General features: G+C 36.3%; 1 protein-coding gene across 1 annotated transcript in view; it reads right to left on the bottom strand.

Moving 5' to 3' along the window:
• MALRD1 (MAM and LDL receptor class A domain containing 1) overlaps positions 1 to 19,580 on the bottom strand; it is a 296,434-nt gene that overhangs the window by 94,351 nt on the left and 182,503 nt on the right. The window contains exons 29-30 of the mRNA XM_009330606.1: positions 6,783 to 6,911; positions 1,625 to 1,786 (exon numbers count right to left, since the gene is read on the bottom strand). Coding sequence (XP_009328881.1) covers positions 1,625 to 1,786; positions 6,783 to 6,911 — 291 coding nt within the window. The remainder of the gene's footprint in view (positions 1 to 1,624; positions 1,787 to 6,782; positions 6,912 to 19,580) is intronic.

The following is a 19,580-nucleotide window of genomic DNA, read 5'->3' as shown; positions in this document are numbered from 1 at the left end:
ATAACGTTGGCTAGCTTCCAGTCAGCAGGGACCTCGCCAGACTCCCAAGACCTTTGGTAGATGATTGAGAGGGGTCCTGCCATAACATCTGCTAGCTCCTTCAGTACTCCAGGATGAATCCCATCAGGCCCCGTGGACTTGTGAACATTCAGCTGATACAGCTGGTCCCTTACAATTTCAGTGTCCTCAAGTTGGAAAGTCACTGTTCCCACACTTGTGGTCCTCCAACTCAGGGGATCGGGCAGCCCAAGTTCTATCAGTATTATTAAAGACTAAGGCAAAAAATGCATTGAATGCCTCTGCTTTTTCTTCATCCCTATTAGTCAGATGACCATCTTCTACAAATATCGGTCCAATGTTTTTTATTCATACTGCAGTTATACTTACAGAAACCGTGAGTATTAGGGCCTGACACACAAGGTTTCATACAGAGATTTCATTTGAATCCAGTGACTATAGAAGTCATGACTATAGAAGGAATGAACAAAATACTAATGATTGGTGAGAAAAATGCAGAGCTGGTGATTGGGAGATGGAAAGATAACAACAGGTTAAGCTGGGTTCTTAGAAAAACATGAGTTAGCTAGAGGTTAGCAAGATGTCCTAATGTTGTTTTGTCCGGGTGCAAGCTGATATTGGAAACACAAAGCTGATACTTTCATGGAGCTGCCTATAAAAATGCCTACAACACAACAAAGTTTTTAAGATTGACTACAGCACAGTCAGGGTCATCAGATGGTCTCAGTCAAGGTGCTGCTTAATATAAGCTCTACGCTTTGTACTCAGGTGGCCTGAGAGAAATGGATGGCTGGACTGTTATATGCACCTTTGTTTATCCAAAGGTTTTCAGCCATTCAGCAGTGCATGGCTTCACTGTCACGGCATTTCTGAACAAGACCTGATAGATATCTTAGTGACCCATGATTATTGCCAAATATATCCCCTTTTATTGTATTAAAATTTTCATATGTGTAGTTCTTTACAAGTTTTCAAATAGACCCTTAATTAATAATATCATTGCAGACTTGGAAACAGTTACTGCATTTGTACAGGCGTGCTGTACTGTTTTAGAAAGAGGTCTGTTGTGTCCCAGATGTGATGATTAATTAGTATCTTCACATTATATTTAGCAGCTCATTGTCTAGGAAATTACTAAACGAATGCATCAAGCTGAAGTGGAGTATAAAGAATGATACAATCAGGACCATTCTGAAAAGAGCAATCTATAAAATTACAGTGCTGCTGAAGCAATGATTAAAAAGGTTGGTAATAGGCTACTATGTCAGACTGTTTGGTTTTGTGTTCAGACAGAACTAGAACTTACCAGATAGCATAAATGACAAGATTCAATATGTTAAAACAGTTAATATACTTTTTGTATGGCTTTTTTGTGATACATATCTTCTATTGTAATTTTAATATAAAAGTGAACATTTTAAATGCTTGTTGGAACTGCTTTGTGAACTGTGCTAATTGCTCACTATGATTTGTCTGCGTATACAATAAGCTCAGCTAATCACACTGATTTGCTGTTATCTTGGCACTAATCTATGGGATTTTTTTTTTTTTTAAATTCAGTGAATATTTCATTTTCCCAAAAGTGATGTAGGACACATGCCAATACCTGGTGTATGGTCAGTATCAGGACCCGTTTGTCCCATGACAGCACTGTTGCTAATATTCCAGTCAAAATCATCACTAGGGTCTTGTGTTAATCCACATACAGTGGTCCATTCTTGGTCTTGTGTTTCAAAGTTACAGCTTCCAGGAATATTTGTGTAGTAACCTGAAAATATAGCAAGTAAATTATCATCCCAGCTCTTATATGTAAATGGCTATAATGAACATACCGTAAATGGTAATAGAAGGGATTCCATTTGGCTAATGCTATGTTTCCCTGTGTTCCATGTACTGACATAAATAATATGTAGTAGCTAGTGAGGAAAGAAAAAATTCACCCTTCACTACCCAAGCAGGTATAAACAGCCTAAAACTTTATTACAGATATATGCCCATGTAAGTCTTGAGGACAAACCAATGACTTCACCAATTTTAGTTATTATTCAGGGTGAGTGGACAGAATGATTCCCAGCCAATTAGCTAGCAAAACTGGACTTCAATTCCACAGTGGCGTTTTTCATGAACATACATTGGTTCATCCTTGTGAGTGTTATGCATGAAGGCAGTTTTATGATGAGAGAGAAGTTCTAGTGATTAGGACACTGACTGAATTCAGGACATCTTTGTTAAACTTCCCATTTCTAGATCCATCTCTGATGTTTTAGGTAACTTTGGAAAAGCAATTAATCAACAAAATTATACAAATGCTGTGGTAGAGATGAATCAAATAGCATCACAAACTCTTCTTTGGCATCTGAAGGTCTTTTCCTTAGCCATAAAGCAGAGGCAGCTAAACAGTTGCTGAGTGAGAGTGAGGACTACCCCTTGAGCGGACTCTGGGAAAACGTTCCATATTATTAAACATCACAGTCGTGCATTTTAGAAACAGGTCTGACTGTGACTATTTCAGAACCTCAAATGGATTTAAGGGTTTAGAGTGTATTTCTTGATCTAGAAGTATTCTGCAACATTAAAAAAAAAACTACTTATGTATCATTGTCTATGTATAAAAGATACAGATAAAAAGAATAATGGCTTTAAACTAAAGGGGGGTAGATTTAGACAAGATCTAAGGAAGAAATTTGTTATGCTGAGGGTGGTGAAACACTGGCACAGGTTGCCCAGAGAGGTGGTGGATGCCCCATCCCTGGAAACATTCCAGGTCAGGTTGGACGGGGCTCTGAGCAACCTGATCTAGTTGAAGATGTCCCTGCTTATTGCAGGGGGGTTGGACTAGATGACCTTTAGAGGTCCCTTCTAACCCAAACTATTCTATGATTCTATGATTCTAATAGCTTTAATTATCTTTTAGTAATCTGTTTTGGTTTTCTCTTATTTTCTACTTTAATGCTGCAAGAACAACTGATGCCACTCTTTGTAAAAATAATTTATCATTATCATAAACCTGTTTTGTATGACCAAGATCTGCATACACACTGTAAACCTGTGGACTTGCTTTTCTGTAAAAATGTGTCACCTTAGTTAAATGTATAGGACAAATATCTTAAAAGAATAATAATTTTGATCCAGTGAATAACCTATATCCCACTGAATGCTAGGAGAAGGATCTGTACTGTTCTGTACAGTAGTCTTATCGTACTGCAAGGGACTGAAGCGTCTCTCATGAGAAGAGGCTGAGAGAGCTGGGATTGTTCAGCCTGGAGAAAAGAAGGCTCAGTGGGATTTTATCAGTGTGTATAAATACTTGATGGGAGGGTGTAAAGAAGGCAAAGCCAGACTCTTCTCAGTGGTGCCCAGTGTCAGGACAAGAGGCAATGGGCACAAATACAGGAAGCACTTTTTAAGGTTAAGAAAAAACTTCTTTTTTTTACTGTCAGGCTGGTCAAACACTGGCACAGGTTGCCCAGAGAAGTTGTGGAGTCTCCATTCTTGGAGATATTCAAAACCTGATTGGCCAGCCCTGGGCAACCTATTGCAGTGATCCTGTTTTGAGCAGGAGGTTGGACTAGGCGATCTCCAGAGGTGCCTTCCCACCTCAGCCATTCTGTGCTTGTGTTAGTGCTATTCATAACATGGCCTTCAGGAATCATCAAAGGAATAGACAAAAGCACTGAGCATCCACATTGACACAGCATTACAAGTATCATGCAAGCCTAATAAAGCCTAACTCAAACACCAAACACCCTCATGTGCAGGTAGGGCAATGGAGGGAACCCATTAATCAGAACAAGTACAATTTTCTTGTACAGTTCTAACAACATCAAAGTCCAAATGCATTTGGAGTTTATACTATTCATAAGACTACCTGACTTCAGGAATTTTACCCTAATATCTTAACAGTACATTCAGAAGGTAATTATTAATAAATATTTATGAACAGTATTTACAGGGTTGATGGAGTCTTCCGACATATCTGCACCTGCTAAGTACTTTTTATTTTATGGGTAAACAGAGCCTATTTAGAAGCCATCAGAAGAGGATTGTTCCATTTATCTGAAAAATTGCTTTTATTTCAATAATTCAAGCACTCCTTTAGTTGGTTCATCAACACTGAGGTTTGCTACGAATCAAATCTGGATGTATAATTGGCTGCAATTCATGAAAATTGAAACTGCTTTCATGTGTGCTTTTTTCACCTCAGTACTTCCAGCGGGTTACTGAAAGAGAATGAAAATTTTTAAAGATTGCCTGCCTGGATTGAATGAAGCATAGAGTAAGTAATTTCCGTGGGTTTATTTAAAAAAAAAAAAAAAAATAGTCCACCAGCCTACGTGCATTAAATTCATTTCATCCAGATTCTGTTGTAAATCCTGCACAGAGGAATTGTTGCTGAGTAGATTATGGTCCATTTACTTCTTTGGAGTTACACTGGTATAAAACTATAGTAGAATGTGAAATAAGCTTGGACCTTGAGCTCAGAGAAAAGGAGAAAATTGCAAACAAATGTGGCCATAACCACTTGTGATGTGGCAGGTTAGACTGTGAAGGGTTTTCTCTGTGCCTGTTCTGTTCTTTTTTCTGATTAAGCAGCTCCTGTTGCCTTTTCATTAAAAAATGAGGTTTCCATGTCTAGAAGCTATGCCCATTAATGTTGTTTATTCCCATCTATAAGACATATGCTCAGGGAAAAGGCATGTTTATCCAAATGTAAGGCCTCATTTGTTGGAACTAAGATATAGCAGATAGGAAAATATTATACCTAAGGCTTATCTGGGTATTCTGTATGCCAGATTACAGTATCTTTCCTCTATTGTTAACTTGATATTTTGTCAGTTCTGCAGCAACAGCAAGACTAAAGACTGATGAAAACATTTTGATGTAACTACAGCCTTTCCATCTACAATAAAAGGATAATTCACTCTATTTATTTAAAGTGAATGTCAGTATTTACTTTTTTTCTTCCCTTGGAAAAGCTTTTCTGCAGTATAGCAAAGACTGTGTTGCTTTACTGTGATTCAAGATCATTTATGGCCTGAAATATTTCCATCTATTATCTGACTAAGAAAAGAGAGTTGATGCTATCACAGTCCTTCCAGCCGCATCTATACGTCTTTTAAATACCTCCAGGGATGGTGACTCAACCACCTCCCTGGGCAGCCTCTTCCAATGTTTAACCACTCTTTCAGTAAAGAAATTCAGACTTACTGTGTCTCTGTTAGGTCTGTAAAATGTTACTAGGGTGACTTTACAGAGTATTTTGCTGCACTTACTTTGTCTATCCCCTGAAAAAATATGAATATTATATACAAGAAATACAGATTATCTATGTAAAATCTATCTTTTCTTGGAATCTACTTGAAAAAATAGCTAATCTTTTAAAGTTATCGTTCAACATAAATTCATTTCCATGAATATGACTCACAAAATTCACTGGAATGCAAAGCACTGCAGGAGGCAGAAACCAGAAATAGAGACACCAGCTTCAGTGCACATACTTCAGAACTGTTATTTACTTTTATGAAAACAATAAAGATGGAGAAACTCCAAGTTAAATCTCCTATATTGACATCTTCATATGTATTCCAGGTTGTAAGTCTTCTGTCTGGCTAAAACAATATAATTTACATCACTCAATAAAGGGTCATTATTTTCGTAACCCTGTCCAGTCAAAGCGTTTAGCAACCCCATGCAAGAGAAAATGCCTTTGATTTTCGAGGGATCACCAAGTATTGGTTCATTTCTATGGAGTACTCAGACTTCAACACAATGTGAGCATTGAATTGATGCGTGTGATGCATTTACTTTATCTACCAAGGTTACTTTTGATCATATGTGCACTATGGCAGAATTTGGCCCTCCAGCTCGATGATTAAGAATTAGACTGATTACTGAACTGTATATGTGGACTGCTTAAGCTTCTTTATCCAAAAGTGTGGTCTGGACAGTGACTGTAAATAAACAAAGACATGGAGCAGGAACAAAGGCACAATATTTTACTGCTTTTGAGTTTTAAGCCTCAATTGGAAAGCCTGTTAACTTGATCCAGATTTTCAACATTGAGCTGTGTCCTTCCATCTCAAACAACATTAGTGAAGAATACCTACAGACACATTTCGTCTCAGTATGCGCTAGGACTGCAAAAATATAAACAGACTGGATTTTGTCCAACTGTTCTGTAATAGAGTAATAGCAAGAAAATATTTTCATAACTCTGCAGCAGCGGCAAGAACAAAGAACAATGAACACGTAGTAGCGACACAACTCAGATCGCAAAGACAGGATTAATCTGAAAGGAAAGACAGGCCTGTTTTTAAATAATCACTTTTAATAGCAGAATCATGTCTAAATGTTATTGTGCATTAATTTGCTTACTTAGCTTTTTCATTCAACATTGACAGCTCAACATGTTTTCAACTTAATAAATGAGTTTACATTTCTTCTCAGAGTTAATTTGTATTTTAACCAATGGATTTTATTCCTTAAATATGTTTCTAGTCCTTAAGCTGTTTTTTTTTGGGGGGGGGTTATATTTAATCTTTGGTTTGAGTAAGTTACATTTTTGCAACTAAATCACACTTAAATACTTTTTGCAACAAATGTCTCTAAGGATCTGAAAATGTCAGACCTTCTGTGTTGGGGGAGCAGGCAACCTGCTTGTAATTATCTTCTGAGCAGCTGTGTGAATTCACCTAAGCTATGCTACAGAATTTAAAGTTATAATTTTAACTGGAGATTACATTAATACACAAAGAGATACTTACTGCAGTCAGCTTCATCTGATAGGTCTTCACAGTCTGGTTTATAGTCGCAGACGAACTGAGACTCTATGCAATTCTTATTCCCACACACAAAATCAGTGAGGGCAGGGCATTCCCTGGGATTCTCTCCAACTGAAACCAACAGGACATTTAAATCAATATTGTAATTAAATCAAAGGATGCTCTTTTTTATTTGTTTAGCCATTGCACATCATGACCTCAGTGATTTACTGCTTCCAACAGATGTTATTTGGTCTCACTCTTTTAATGGTGCATTATGCGTGTCTAGACTACTGTATTGGCCTTGCCCAAAGCTTCCAGGGTAGGATGTTTTGCCTGGAAGAAAATTCAGTTCAGCATCAACACGACTGTTTCCCCAGAGTATTTGTTGTGCACATTCCATAAAAAAGGGTTCTGTGAGCTGTTGAAAAGTAGACAGGCTAAAGGCTTTATCCTGCTCATAATTACAGGACATCATTTGGAAAATAAGAACATTTTAAACTGAGAAAAATCACTGTTATACAACATTTGTGCAATGCATAAACTTTTAAAGCCTTTATAAGACATTTAACTTTTTTTGAAGAGTTTATAGAAACTTCTGCTCTGAATGTGTATACTGCCCAGAAATTCCTCTTATGGTATTTAATATGAGGATCTGTTTTACAACAACAATTTTTGATCATGTCTGAAAGTGAGTGAAAATCATGTCATAAAATGAGAGTAACTTAGTAACTTGCACATAAAGCGCTAGGGCCAAAGCCAAAGAGTGCTGAGATTCAGCCATCTCTGAACTGTCAGACTATAAAGAAACTCACATAAATTAGCTTTTAGTTCAGTGCACTGGGTGCATATTTTCAATTAGCACTAATTGAAACAGTTCTGATAATCCCAAATGCAGCATTTAAGATGCACCCCTGTTAACCTAAGATTGTTTTTAAGTCTAGAGCTCCAAGTTGTGCAGTAAGACATTTAGGAGAATGTATTTTGACTCTAGTCACTGTAACATGTTTCATTTTTTTCCTTCAAACATGTCTAAAATGTGGCACATCATTAAACACAGTCTGGACAGAACACCTTGATATTTACCTTTGTGCAGGCCCATATTTCCAGAAGGGGAAGTTATTGTTGTCAGGGTATTAATCTCCTCAAATAGAGGTACTTACTGAATTTTACAGACTGAGGAACTACATTCTCATTGAAGCAAAATAGGAAAGGAGGACTAAATTTTTGGTTTAGTTTAAACATGTACACAAGGTAATATTAAATAGAGCAACAACACAGCATTAAAATGTGATCCAAATATTTAGAATGGATAGGTCAAAAAAAATTCAGTGATAAGATTGGTTACCTGCAGGACCTGACTTTTAATAAGCTACTTTATAGTACTTCAAGCACACCAGAGTGATCCAAATATTTAGAATGGATAGGTCAAAAAAAATTCAGTGATAAGGTTGGTTACCTGCAGGACCTGACTTAATTTTTCAGTTTTGAAATACATATGTCTCTGAGCAGTGGTATAAATAAAATCTGGTTTCAAATTGATATGTCTTGTTGTTTTGGTTTTTAACTATACTCTGTCAGTTTGATCTAATTAGGTGTCAGGGAATCCACAGACAACAGCACTGCCATGGACGCCTTAAATACAGGAAAAGCTATGTCTGCTTTTTTACAGAGAATCCACGTGGCAGAGAGCCCTTAGCAGAGGAGCATACTCTTGAGAAAAAATTGACTCAAGCATTTGTGATGGTTAAGGAAGTTTTCACACCTCTCCCAAATGATGTGATAAAACTTGATTGAAAATGCTACCAAAAATTCATTAATATGGCTTATCCTAAATTCTGGAAAACCACAGAATCACAGAATAGTTGAAGTTGGCAGGGACCTCTCAAGACCATCTAGTCCAACCCCCTGCTCAAGCAGCCTTTGCTACAGCAGGTTGTGCAGGACCATGTCCAGTCGGGTTTTGAATATATCAACAGATGGAGACTCAACAACCTCTCTGGACAACCTGTGCTTGTGTTTGACCACCCTCACAGTAAAACAAGTGTTTTTTTGTGTTCGGATGAAATTTCCTGGATTTTTCGTTTGTACCTATTGCCTTCTGTCTTGTCAGTGGGCACTTATAAGAAGAGTCTGACTCCCTTATCTCCATTCCCTCCCATGCACTGGAAATGATGCACTGGAAAATTAAGTGACTTCCTTAAGTCACTCAATGGCTTAAATAATGACAGGAATTATTTAATGGCAGAGCCATTAGGGTACAATAATTTTCACATCTTATTTCACTGCATATGAAAGAGATACATTATGACCATGCAGGGGAGTGACATTTGAAAATCCATGGCTTTGTGACTGGTCATATTCCTCACCTTTACCTCCTTTCACCTTTAATTAAGACAATGTTATGTTACTCTATCATTTATATTTAGCACTTAATAGTAATTACAGTTGTTCTTTTTTTTAATAAGCTACTTTATAGTACTTCAAACACACCAGAAACCAGCATTTAAGAATATAATTAATTTCTTAGCTTATCCTAAAATAAAACGTGATCCATACACAGTCATAATGAAAACTTGTATCTCAACAGATGCGAATGCCATAAAGTCCAAACACAGAGTCACGTACCTGTGTATTTTATCTTTTTGGAGTAAGACCTTGTTTATATGTCATTTTTAGGGATACCAGGTTACATTTATGATAACGATGGAAATTCTGCCACCATTTTTGGCAGAGATAAAAATAAAATCCCTCTCAGAATTAACATACCAGCATTAGCATAGCATAGTCAAACTAAATATTCTAGACTCCTATTCAGAATTGTGGCATTAAAAATCAACTTTCCAGAGTACACACTCATTCTGACCAAAGCTAAAATGATTAGTTTATCATTTATCTAAATGTTTTGATTTAGTTTTTTAGCTAAAAACTAAATCAAAACAAGAAATATGTTGGGTTTTAACCACAAAATACAACTTCAGCATCAACAACCCCAATAACCAAACAGAGGTTCACACAGGAGTTGCAACTTAGAAGTTTCATTTTTACCAGACATTCTTTAAATATAATACAAAGATTCTATTTAATCAAAAAAATGTATTGAAGAACATATTGGAAAGTATGTTCTCAATTCTGAGGGCTGAGCTGCAATTTAACAAAAAATATGTTAGAAACCACTTTGAACAAAGAAAAAGAGAGGACATTCAAAATATTATCTTGCCCATTTCTAATTTTGTCATCAAAATTACAGGGTTGCCAAAATCTGAGTTTGAGTCTATCAGTACTGAATTTGGAGAAGGATGTTTCCAAGAACAGTATTCAAACCTCCCTCTAGGGAGTTGCAGTATAAAGCAAAATGATGTCTCCTAGTGAACAGCTTAAGATATGTTTAAAGCTGACATTTCAGATAAAAAGAGAAATTTTCATTACGTCTTATTTCATTGCATATGTTGGTTGTGTGGGACTGCATGTAAAAATATATAGCTTTTTGACTGATCATATTCCTCAGTTGTACTTTGATTATCAGAAAGTAAAAAGATAACATGTATTGGATGATGGTTGATTATATATAGCATGTAATATTATATATTTTTTTCCCCAATAGTCTAACTCACAACATTCCATGAAAATCCAAATAGACAGAAAGACTATTCTAAGCAGAAAAAACATGAGAAAATATGGCAGATTTCCTTTTTTGTCTCTTTCTTCTAACAACAGCTCAAGAAACCTATAAGGAAAAAAATTAACATAGTGTTGAATACACTCCAAACAAATTAGGACAAAGATTATAATTAAAAAAAAAATATCATTTGTACTTTGCTCACTGTGTTACTCTGAAGTTATCTTTGAGAAGCTACAACATTAAAATGGATCAGTGAGCCACAGCAAACAAAAGAATGAGCTGATTCAATGTATGAAAATGCCAGATGTAGAAAACAGTGAAATATCCAATACACAAATGTGGATTTGTCACACGGTGGGAATGAGAGGAATTACAGAGAGCTGAAATATTTTTGATAAGTACTAAGCTTATTTCTGAATATGCTATGAAAAATTTGAAGATAGCCAAGATGTCCAAAAGCAAAAGAAAACATTTCATTTTAATTTAAGAAAACTGTTGACCAGAAAAAAACTTGCACCCAATGAAAAAGCCATAAATGTTCCTTTTTGACCTGACCTTTTCCCAAATCTTTGGTTTAGCCATTAAACTGAACAATCCATTGTTTGCTCAGTTCTACACATAATTTTACATCATGGAAAATATCCATACAGGTATGGAGTGTTGGTCTACAGGCATAGCAAGAGTGATAAAGGAATGGCATAGAGCTATAAAAATTGGGGGTGGGGGATGTTTGTTTTTCTTGATGAGAACAGAAGCTCCAACAATATTTATTTATTTCCAGCACTCTTGCACATTTCTTGGGCAAGTTACTTTTGTTTTTCATTATGCTTTGCTCTCTCTTCTCCTACAATTATTCAGTCCATAAACTTGTGGGGTCTGAAGACTATACAGGTATGCTGCAAGTCAAAAGACCACAATCCATTCCTTTCCCACAAAAAGAGAGTATAGGCAACAAAAAAACTCACCCCAAAACAAAAGAAAATAATACAGAATATAAAACACAAAAACACAAAGAAGAATTTCATAGCTTATGATAACAAAGGAGATTTAGATCAGCATAGAAATAACTAGATTAACAAGAATCAGTGGAGCAAATAAACCATTGATTTTCTCCTAGATCAAAGTTGACAGGCCACAGCACATATCCTTGTAAACCACCTTTTTTTCCCTTACAATAAATACTTGGGGATTAGATTCTCATAAATTAAAAAAAAAAAACGAACTATTATTATGGCATAACAAAATGTTAATGGTTTATCGTACCCATTTATTTGGTTTCCCCTTGGAACTGCAGCATTTCCTGAAAACCAGGACACCACAAGAAACTAGCATAGGACATATTTTAGATGAAGTAGTAACTACTGACTACATGTTATGCAAAACCCTATGCCAAATGAAATGATAGTACTTGAAAAGGAAAAAGCATACACAGGATATCACTTTTCAATTAAGTACAATTTGGATTGATGCAGCAAAGAGCCATATAATCTTCTAAGTAGTTTTTAAGAGGCCAATAGAACTGGCTTTGCTTTTGGATCACTAAACACTACAAAAGAAGCATGTTAATGATGGTTGCCATAGAACTTGTGTTTACATACACTCACTTTCATTTCTACATGTTCTGTTCTGCACAATGTAATTCTCAGAATACTAGCAAGGATAAGACCTTCCCTAGTAAGAATACATGTGTGTGTTTGGATATACATAGAAAACAAGCAAAACACAGAAGTATGTCATGCATATCACAAATAAATTTTGACTCTACTGTGGATACATCACAAGCTATATATTTATATCCATCTCTAGTATATGTTCCCTATGGAAGACTAGCCCATATGGTACTCACCGAATTTGTAGACATGACAAGATTCATTTGGAAATAGCTGATAAATACAACACTATCAACCCAGACACTTTGTTTCAGTTATCAGGAAAAGACTGGCTATGAAAGAACTAATGAAAATGGTCTCCTTTCCTTTAAGTTTGCTACTAGTGGACAGCACCAGGCCAGTGACTGTTTCTCTGACTCTGTGAGTACAAGAGCTTTCTTTTACCAATGCTTTGTAAGATGAAAATATTCCTGTGATATCCATTACATCTAAAACCATGGAAAGAACCAGACAGGCCAAATATCAGCTCTATAAACTATAGATCTTGATTGTCTGAAAAAAAACGGGTAACTGCAAAAAATTTTTTAGTTTGATAGATACCAGTAAATTTCATAGATTGGGTGTTAGGTTGAAACAATTAATGTTTTCCTATTTAAAATATTTATCATGAAAGAACTGATTGATCACACAGCCAAAAAGATGAGATGCTCTTGTCGTGTTGCATTAAAACACTTAAGACTTCTACAAGTTGTCAGAGGTTATGTTTGGCCAGCGCTATGTGCTTGTGAAAGGCATAGCGTGAATCCCAAGTTATAATGATTGCTAAAAGCTGCAGCGAACAAGACCTTGAGCTGTTTTGAAAAGCAACGTGTAACTCAAGGTCAAGTACACTGAGCTGCTGTTTACCAAGGGTCTCATCTTCTCTGCTCTCCAAGAGGAATTCATGCAGTCACTCAACAGTACACCACCACCATGTCAACAATATGAAATGAAACATGTAATGTATATTCAAGGGAAATGAGTCTTTTTTCCCCCTATTTGTCTTTTTAAAAATTAAGGTCTTTTCTGAGTAGAAATGTTTTCAAATTACAGTTGAAAATTCACCTCTTTCTATTATTTGTTGTTTGAATTGGGTTGTATAGTGAGAGTGCTTATATCACTTCCCTCCCCTCTTCCACAATACTTAAGATATGGGAATAATCAAAGATAAAAGAATTAAAAATATTTTGTTAAAAATAGTATTCAGTGAAAGGAACATTACTTTCCAAGTTTCACGCTTTGTTTAAATTAAAATATATAAAATACAAGCTCCTAGAAGGTTTCATTAGGACTGGAACCCAACTGTACTCAGTACTCTGAAGTTCAGAAATTATGAAACAAAATTTGCATCAAGCTTTTCATTTGCTTACCCCAATTGTTCAGTACCCTTTTCTACAAGACTTTTTATGGAACATTAAAACTCTATTAGCAAGCTCATCAATAATGTTTCTGTCCATGGATGACCTTGGCAATCTTTTACAGGGAAAACCAGATGAAAAGTTTCTACTCATGCAAGCTAGATATAATTTCAAATAAGGTTCTTTTATAATTCAAAAACCATCGGGAATCCTCCTCACAGAATGTGTCATTTAAAAGGCCAGATTTAATTCAAAGATATGCATTGGCTCTGACATAAACAGCAGATCTAACAAATTATATTGACTCTTAGGAAAGAATTTCACCTGTAGATACAAAAATCTGCCAATAGACTTCCTAAAGATGCTCAAAGCAAGTAGTATTATGGTGCCTAAGGCCACCAAATAAAATGGAAGAATAAAAAATTCATCCATGGTTCGGGAAATGTACAACTGGCTCTGGTTCAAGCAATACAAAAGATAAGAAAAAAATTCTCCTCAGCTTCTAGTGCTGATATCATGGAGTATACAAACCCACACCAGACAAGGACAGAAGTTTTTATATTTGATTAAGACTGAAGGACCAGCTTTGGTGTAGAGTGTATCAGCAGGATAAGGAGCTCATGCTCACAGCACCCTCATGTAGGGAGCTGCCATATTTTGCTTAATACTAAAGAAGACACTAGGGAGAAGCACTGAGGACTGAGCAATGAGTGAGGGTCTGGTGTCTAGGCTTTATCTCTTTGGAGCCTGCAAGTGGTAAAAGAAGAGAGGGAGAAGAGGAGATAAGGAAAAAATCAAGTGGTACTTTTGCAGAAAATTCTATTTCTCAGTAATTATGAACATGTTCAACCAGAGGAAAAATATCTCCTGAAGCAATTTGACCTGTGGTCTCTACTGCTTAGTCCTTTTTCCCCTCCCTGTCTCATCTCCATCCTGATTCCAGTGTAGAGCTACATTACACCTCAGAACGTTCAGCTGAATAGATTACTTTTAGAGATTTTCAACAATATTTACCCTACAAAATTACTGTCAGGCCATTGTTTCCACCGTGATGCAGAATCAATCCAAACCACTCAAGCACAACACTCTCTCCCCTGATCACAGATTTCTTAGAAGCATCTCATATTAATTTATTTTTTTTCATGCATGGACTTGTCCTGCATGTGGTCCACAGCGGTTGTTGTGACAGAGCAATGGAGTAGAGCATACAGGTGCAAGCCGCAATTCTCTTCAACAAGGAGGCACTTCTACGCCAGGAGATCAACTGTTATATGCAGCTTATTTATACTGGAAGGGTGCCTACCTTCTACAGTAATTTCATATGAAAATGAACTCAGGCTGGGGCAGTGTTCATTCTTCTCATACCACCTTTATAAACAATGATTGTGAGGTTAACAAAAAAATTGAAATCCATCTATCTTTACCCTGTATATTTTACTAGCCACGAAAAGTCTTCTCTTGCCCATTTGATATATGTGGAGTTAAGGAATCTACCATTGGATATGAAGAGTAAGCAATATGTAAAGTGAATGTCAAAATGATGAAATTTTAATTTTATACTGAAAAGCTGTTTTTGCAGCCACCTATTACCAAACCAAAGTATCTTTGAAGTCAGCAACTTTTCTTCAGAAGTTTCACATGAGATAAACAGAAACTGAAAAAGCCACTGAGGTCTCTTCATGAAAAGTGAGGTAAAAGCAAAAACTTGTTTCTCATATTCAAAATCTGTGGCAAATGACCTCGAGAGTTTTCCTAATAACAATCTGAGAGTTGCAAAAAGAAGGAAAGATAGTGAAAAAATCTTTTGGTTAAGCTCTTATGCATTTTTTACATAATCTCAATCAGAAATAGCAATCCTGGAGTATTACAGGTGTGTAAATGACTTCTGTACAGTGCAATAAAAAGTAGAGAATACTGTGATTTTCAAGCTGGTGCCGTATTTCTCTTCTTTCTGTTCTTTTAATCTTTTCAGAGAAGATTGTCAAATGCAGTATTATTCATTCCCTGAAGCCAGACTATATAATATTTGCTTCTTCAGTAAAAATGAATTTATATTTTCTCATACATTTCTAGAAAGTCTTAATATGCAATGCCATTTAAGCAATCAGCTTGTGCATAACATGGCTTGTGCAGGAATTCAAGTCTTTACCTAGTGTAACTCTGGCAGCCCTGGCAAGCTGGGTTGAGGGAGCCTGTATTTCCTCCACATCTCTCCTGAGCACACTGCCTTCCCCACTGAGTTCTTCGTACAAGGGCATTCGAGATGTCCTGTGGAAGGCAACTGTGGCTGACTTTCACATTTCCAGAAGGGAGATTACTTCTTGCCTAGAACCAAATTCTGTATAATCTGTACCCGCTGCTGAGTGTAATGAGATCTGAGTTCAGCAAGATTTTCGCTCAAAAAAGATAAAGCACATTCATGTTAATGTATGTTGCAGTAACACAAATTAAGTGAAAGCTACCAAAAATTATGAGACTTCTCAAGATTAGCTTTCTTCCTCTACAATGAAGCAGATTCAGTAGATATCAGCAATTTGTAAATTGACAGCTCATCATGAAATCAAAGAATAGTTTCCTTCTAAAGGCAAAATCCAAACATTAGACTGACAAATAAGAATTTTACCATTAATTTCAGCACATTTACTGAGAAGTTTTAGCCAGGTGATGCAATTCCAGTGTCCCATGTCAGAATACCCTGCCATTGACCTATTTATAAAAACACATGAAAAACATCATAAAACATTAAAATATTTTGAAGAGGAGAAAAAAGAAGAAGAAAAAGATAAAAAAACCCCATGTAACTGGACATACATTCCGGCTGAATACAAATGTATATCTTGAGTGACAAAATCAGCTCCGGCAGCTTTCTCTGCCTGAATTCCCTTCCCTCTCACTTCAGGGCCAGGTTTGTACTGAATGTTTCCGTTATAAGAGTTTGAACTTTTCTCAAGTGTCTGAGCAGAAGGAACTAAATTCTCTATTAAATGTAAAGCTTTGCGTGACACATAGCTGAGGATTCAAAGAAAACACTGGCTTATTTTAAAAATAAAAAAGTTGGCCTACACACTCAAACACTAGGATGTTTTAGTTGCTTTCTCTCTGATCTGCAAAGCTAGGATGGAATTCTAATGAGAAAGGATTTCTCTGCTGAGACTTTCAAAGCTTCTTGTTTATGGGAGCATGGAAGAAAAGTTGTTCAAAGGATTGCAGTACCTTCACCTATGGTCTTTGCCATAAAGAGTAGGTGAGGAGGAATACAAATATATGAGGAGAAAGGGAAATAAAAAGTTTACCACCAGGCAAAGCAAGCTTTATTATATTTTAAAGAAAATTTCTGTTCAGCTCAATTTGGTAAATTGATTTCCTGTTAATAGGAGTACTGTGGCATTTTGATTTTTCTTTCTTTTAAAAACTAAACATAATTTTAATACCACTTCAAGTATGACTAAATGTTTATCCTATTTACCTTAAACATGAGAAGAAAAACTTGTAAATTCTGATCCCAAACAGGCAACCCACAAAGATCACTGGGGCTGTAATGGCTCTTTCTTCTTCTTGGACTTTTATTGCACTGAATTGCCAGACCATGAAAAAATATATAAATCAACTAAATAATCAACTATTCTAGAACTTTCTGTTTAATTTGAATTTAGAGTTATGATTCACTTATTTTCATTTATCTTTCACTGTTGCTTTTTCAGGTGGTGCCCTGGGATGCCAAAATCAGTATGTGTGATATGGCTGAGTATGTCTTATGCTCTGTGTTTTGTATCTGGAGTACAAGATTCCTTTTCTTTAAAATTACAGATGTACAAAATTCAGACTACTGGCAATAGCATGTCTGACGAGTTGTGCTCTTGATTCACTGTTATATGACAGTGAGCCATCAGCTGGAAAAGCAAATCAATAATGCTTGAACCTCTTTAAGGTTACCAGACCACAGCTTATTTCTGACAGGATTTTTAGAAGATGTTATCATGAAGATAAGTGTCAGAAATCTCAAAAATAAAATTAACATAAGGGATTATTCTGTACACTACTCATCATAGGTATTTTACCTTTTTATTAAGGCAAAATTGCAGGCATTTTTTTCTGCAAATAACCTCATGCATGGTCAAAGTCAATTATTAAAAATCTGTCATGGTTTAACCTCAGTTGGCAACTAAGCACCACCCAGCCGCTCACTCACTTCCCCCGCAGTGGGATGGGGGAGAGAATTGGAAGGGTAAAAGTGAGAAAACTCATGTGTTGAGATAAAGACAGTTTAATAGGTAAAGCAAAAGCCGCACACGCAAGCAAAGCAAAACAAGGAATTCATTCACTCCTTCCCATCGGCAGGCAGGTGTTCAGCCATCTCCAGGAAAGCAGGGCTCCCTCACGCTTAACGGTTACTTGGGAAGACAAACGCCATCACTCCAAACGTCCCCCCCTTCCTTCTTCTTCCCCCAGCTTTATATACTGAGCATGACGTCCCATGGTATGGAATATCCCATTGGCCATTTTGGGTCAGCTGTCCTGGCTGTGTCCCCTCCCAGCTTCTTGTGCACCTGCAGCCTTCTCAGTCGGTAGAGCACGAGAAACTGAAAAGTCCTTGACTAGTGTAAACACTACCTAGCAACAACTAAAACATCGGTGTGTTATCAACATTGTTCTCACCCTAAATCCAAAACACAGCACTGTACCAGCTACTAGGAAGAAAATTATCCCTGCCGAAACCAGGACAAAAACACAAGAGATGACCGCTCTAACTCCATTCAGGTCACATAGGATAGTCTGTCACTAAAGCTGTATAAAGAATTATTGTACAAGAAGGTGAAAAAGAAAATTCAAACATAATTTATCAATAAAGTAATTAATTTAATATTAAGAACAATCTTTCTCTGGCTGTGATGTGATGCCATTATTTTTCATATTTTTCAATTAAACCTGCAAAATAAAAAGATATCAGATTTGGAATTTAAGTTATTTTTGCTAACAAAATATAACTTACCCTCTCACAACCAACTGATAAGACTCTTTTATACCTTCTTTTTAGAAGGTATATATTTCCAAGACCTCTCACATTTCAATAAATCCACAGTTGCTTCTTGACCTTCACTTCCATAGAAATTAGTGAGACCTGAGGGAAATGAGCCCTGCAGGATAGGACCCCAGAAGCTCAGATCATAACAAAGGAAGTTATCTGTAGTATTCTACTGATATAGAAGCTTTTAACTAATTATTTTTTGAAAGGAAATAGTGAAAAGATTCTTTTTTGTTGGTTGAAAAATCCTCATATAACATGAGATATGTTAATCACAGCTATGTAAGTGAAGAGTAAAGAAAACTGCAGAGCTGATCCACCTCCATGCAGATTCCCTTATGCTGTGTACAGCTTCTTTCTATAACACACTGTATGAAAGCAAGCTGAAGGAAAACACATGTACAATAAAATAAGTCTTTGGATTTATTAAACTCTTCTATAACTATTGAATATTACCATACCACATAAAAGCAGTTCTAATATTCACATGTCAAAAACCTCAGACTGCCTCTCTCTTCCCTCTTCATTCTCTCCACTTGAGTACATTATTTCTGCAAAGAGGCAATTATTTTATTGTATTGACTGTAAACCATGATCCAGGAATACCATTCAGCAGCTTCCAAAAGGACAGTCTGTGAGGAGGAGGCTGTCCCAAAATATCTAAAAGCTCCAGAATTGCTCTAACATTCATCTCCACCACTACATGCCATCTGCTGGGAAGCAGCTAAAAAATCAATTTTTTTCCCATGCAATTTAAGGATTTCTCATTTCTGCTCCTTTCTGTTTATTTCAAACCTGTTATTCAAGTTTTAATTATTCTCAATTCTCTTCTAGGTTTTTCTGTGCATGGTCTATTTCTCTGCTTATGTAATTACTGTGGCCAGAATATCCATAATATTATAAAATATTTTAGTTTAACCTTATAAGTCCCAATGGAAAATACAGATGTGGCCTTCTGTTCCCCTAGAGGACCCTGGTCATGTGTCTAGCTCAGCAATTCTACAGCTACAAACACAGTATATTAATAAGTGTTGTAAATCAAGTAATTTTGTTGAGAAGAAACCCCTGACCCCTTCTGGTTCGTATGCTACTCTTCTCCTTCAGTTTGGCCACAGTAAGATTGTGTTTGCTGCCTTTTAGCTTTGTTAC

The sequence above is a fragment of the Pygoscelis adeliae genome, unplaced genomic scaffold, assembly GCF_000699105.1.
Source record: "Pygoscelis adeliae isolate BGI_AS28 unplaced genomic scaffold, ASM69910v1 Scaffold27, whole genome shotgun sequence".
NCBI lineage: Eukaryota > Metazoa > Chordata > Aves > Sphenisciformes > Spheniscidae > Pygoscelis > Pygoscelis adeliae.
This window is presented reverse-complemented; position numbering and strand designations above follow the sequence as displayed.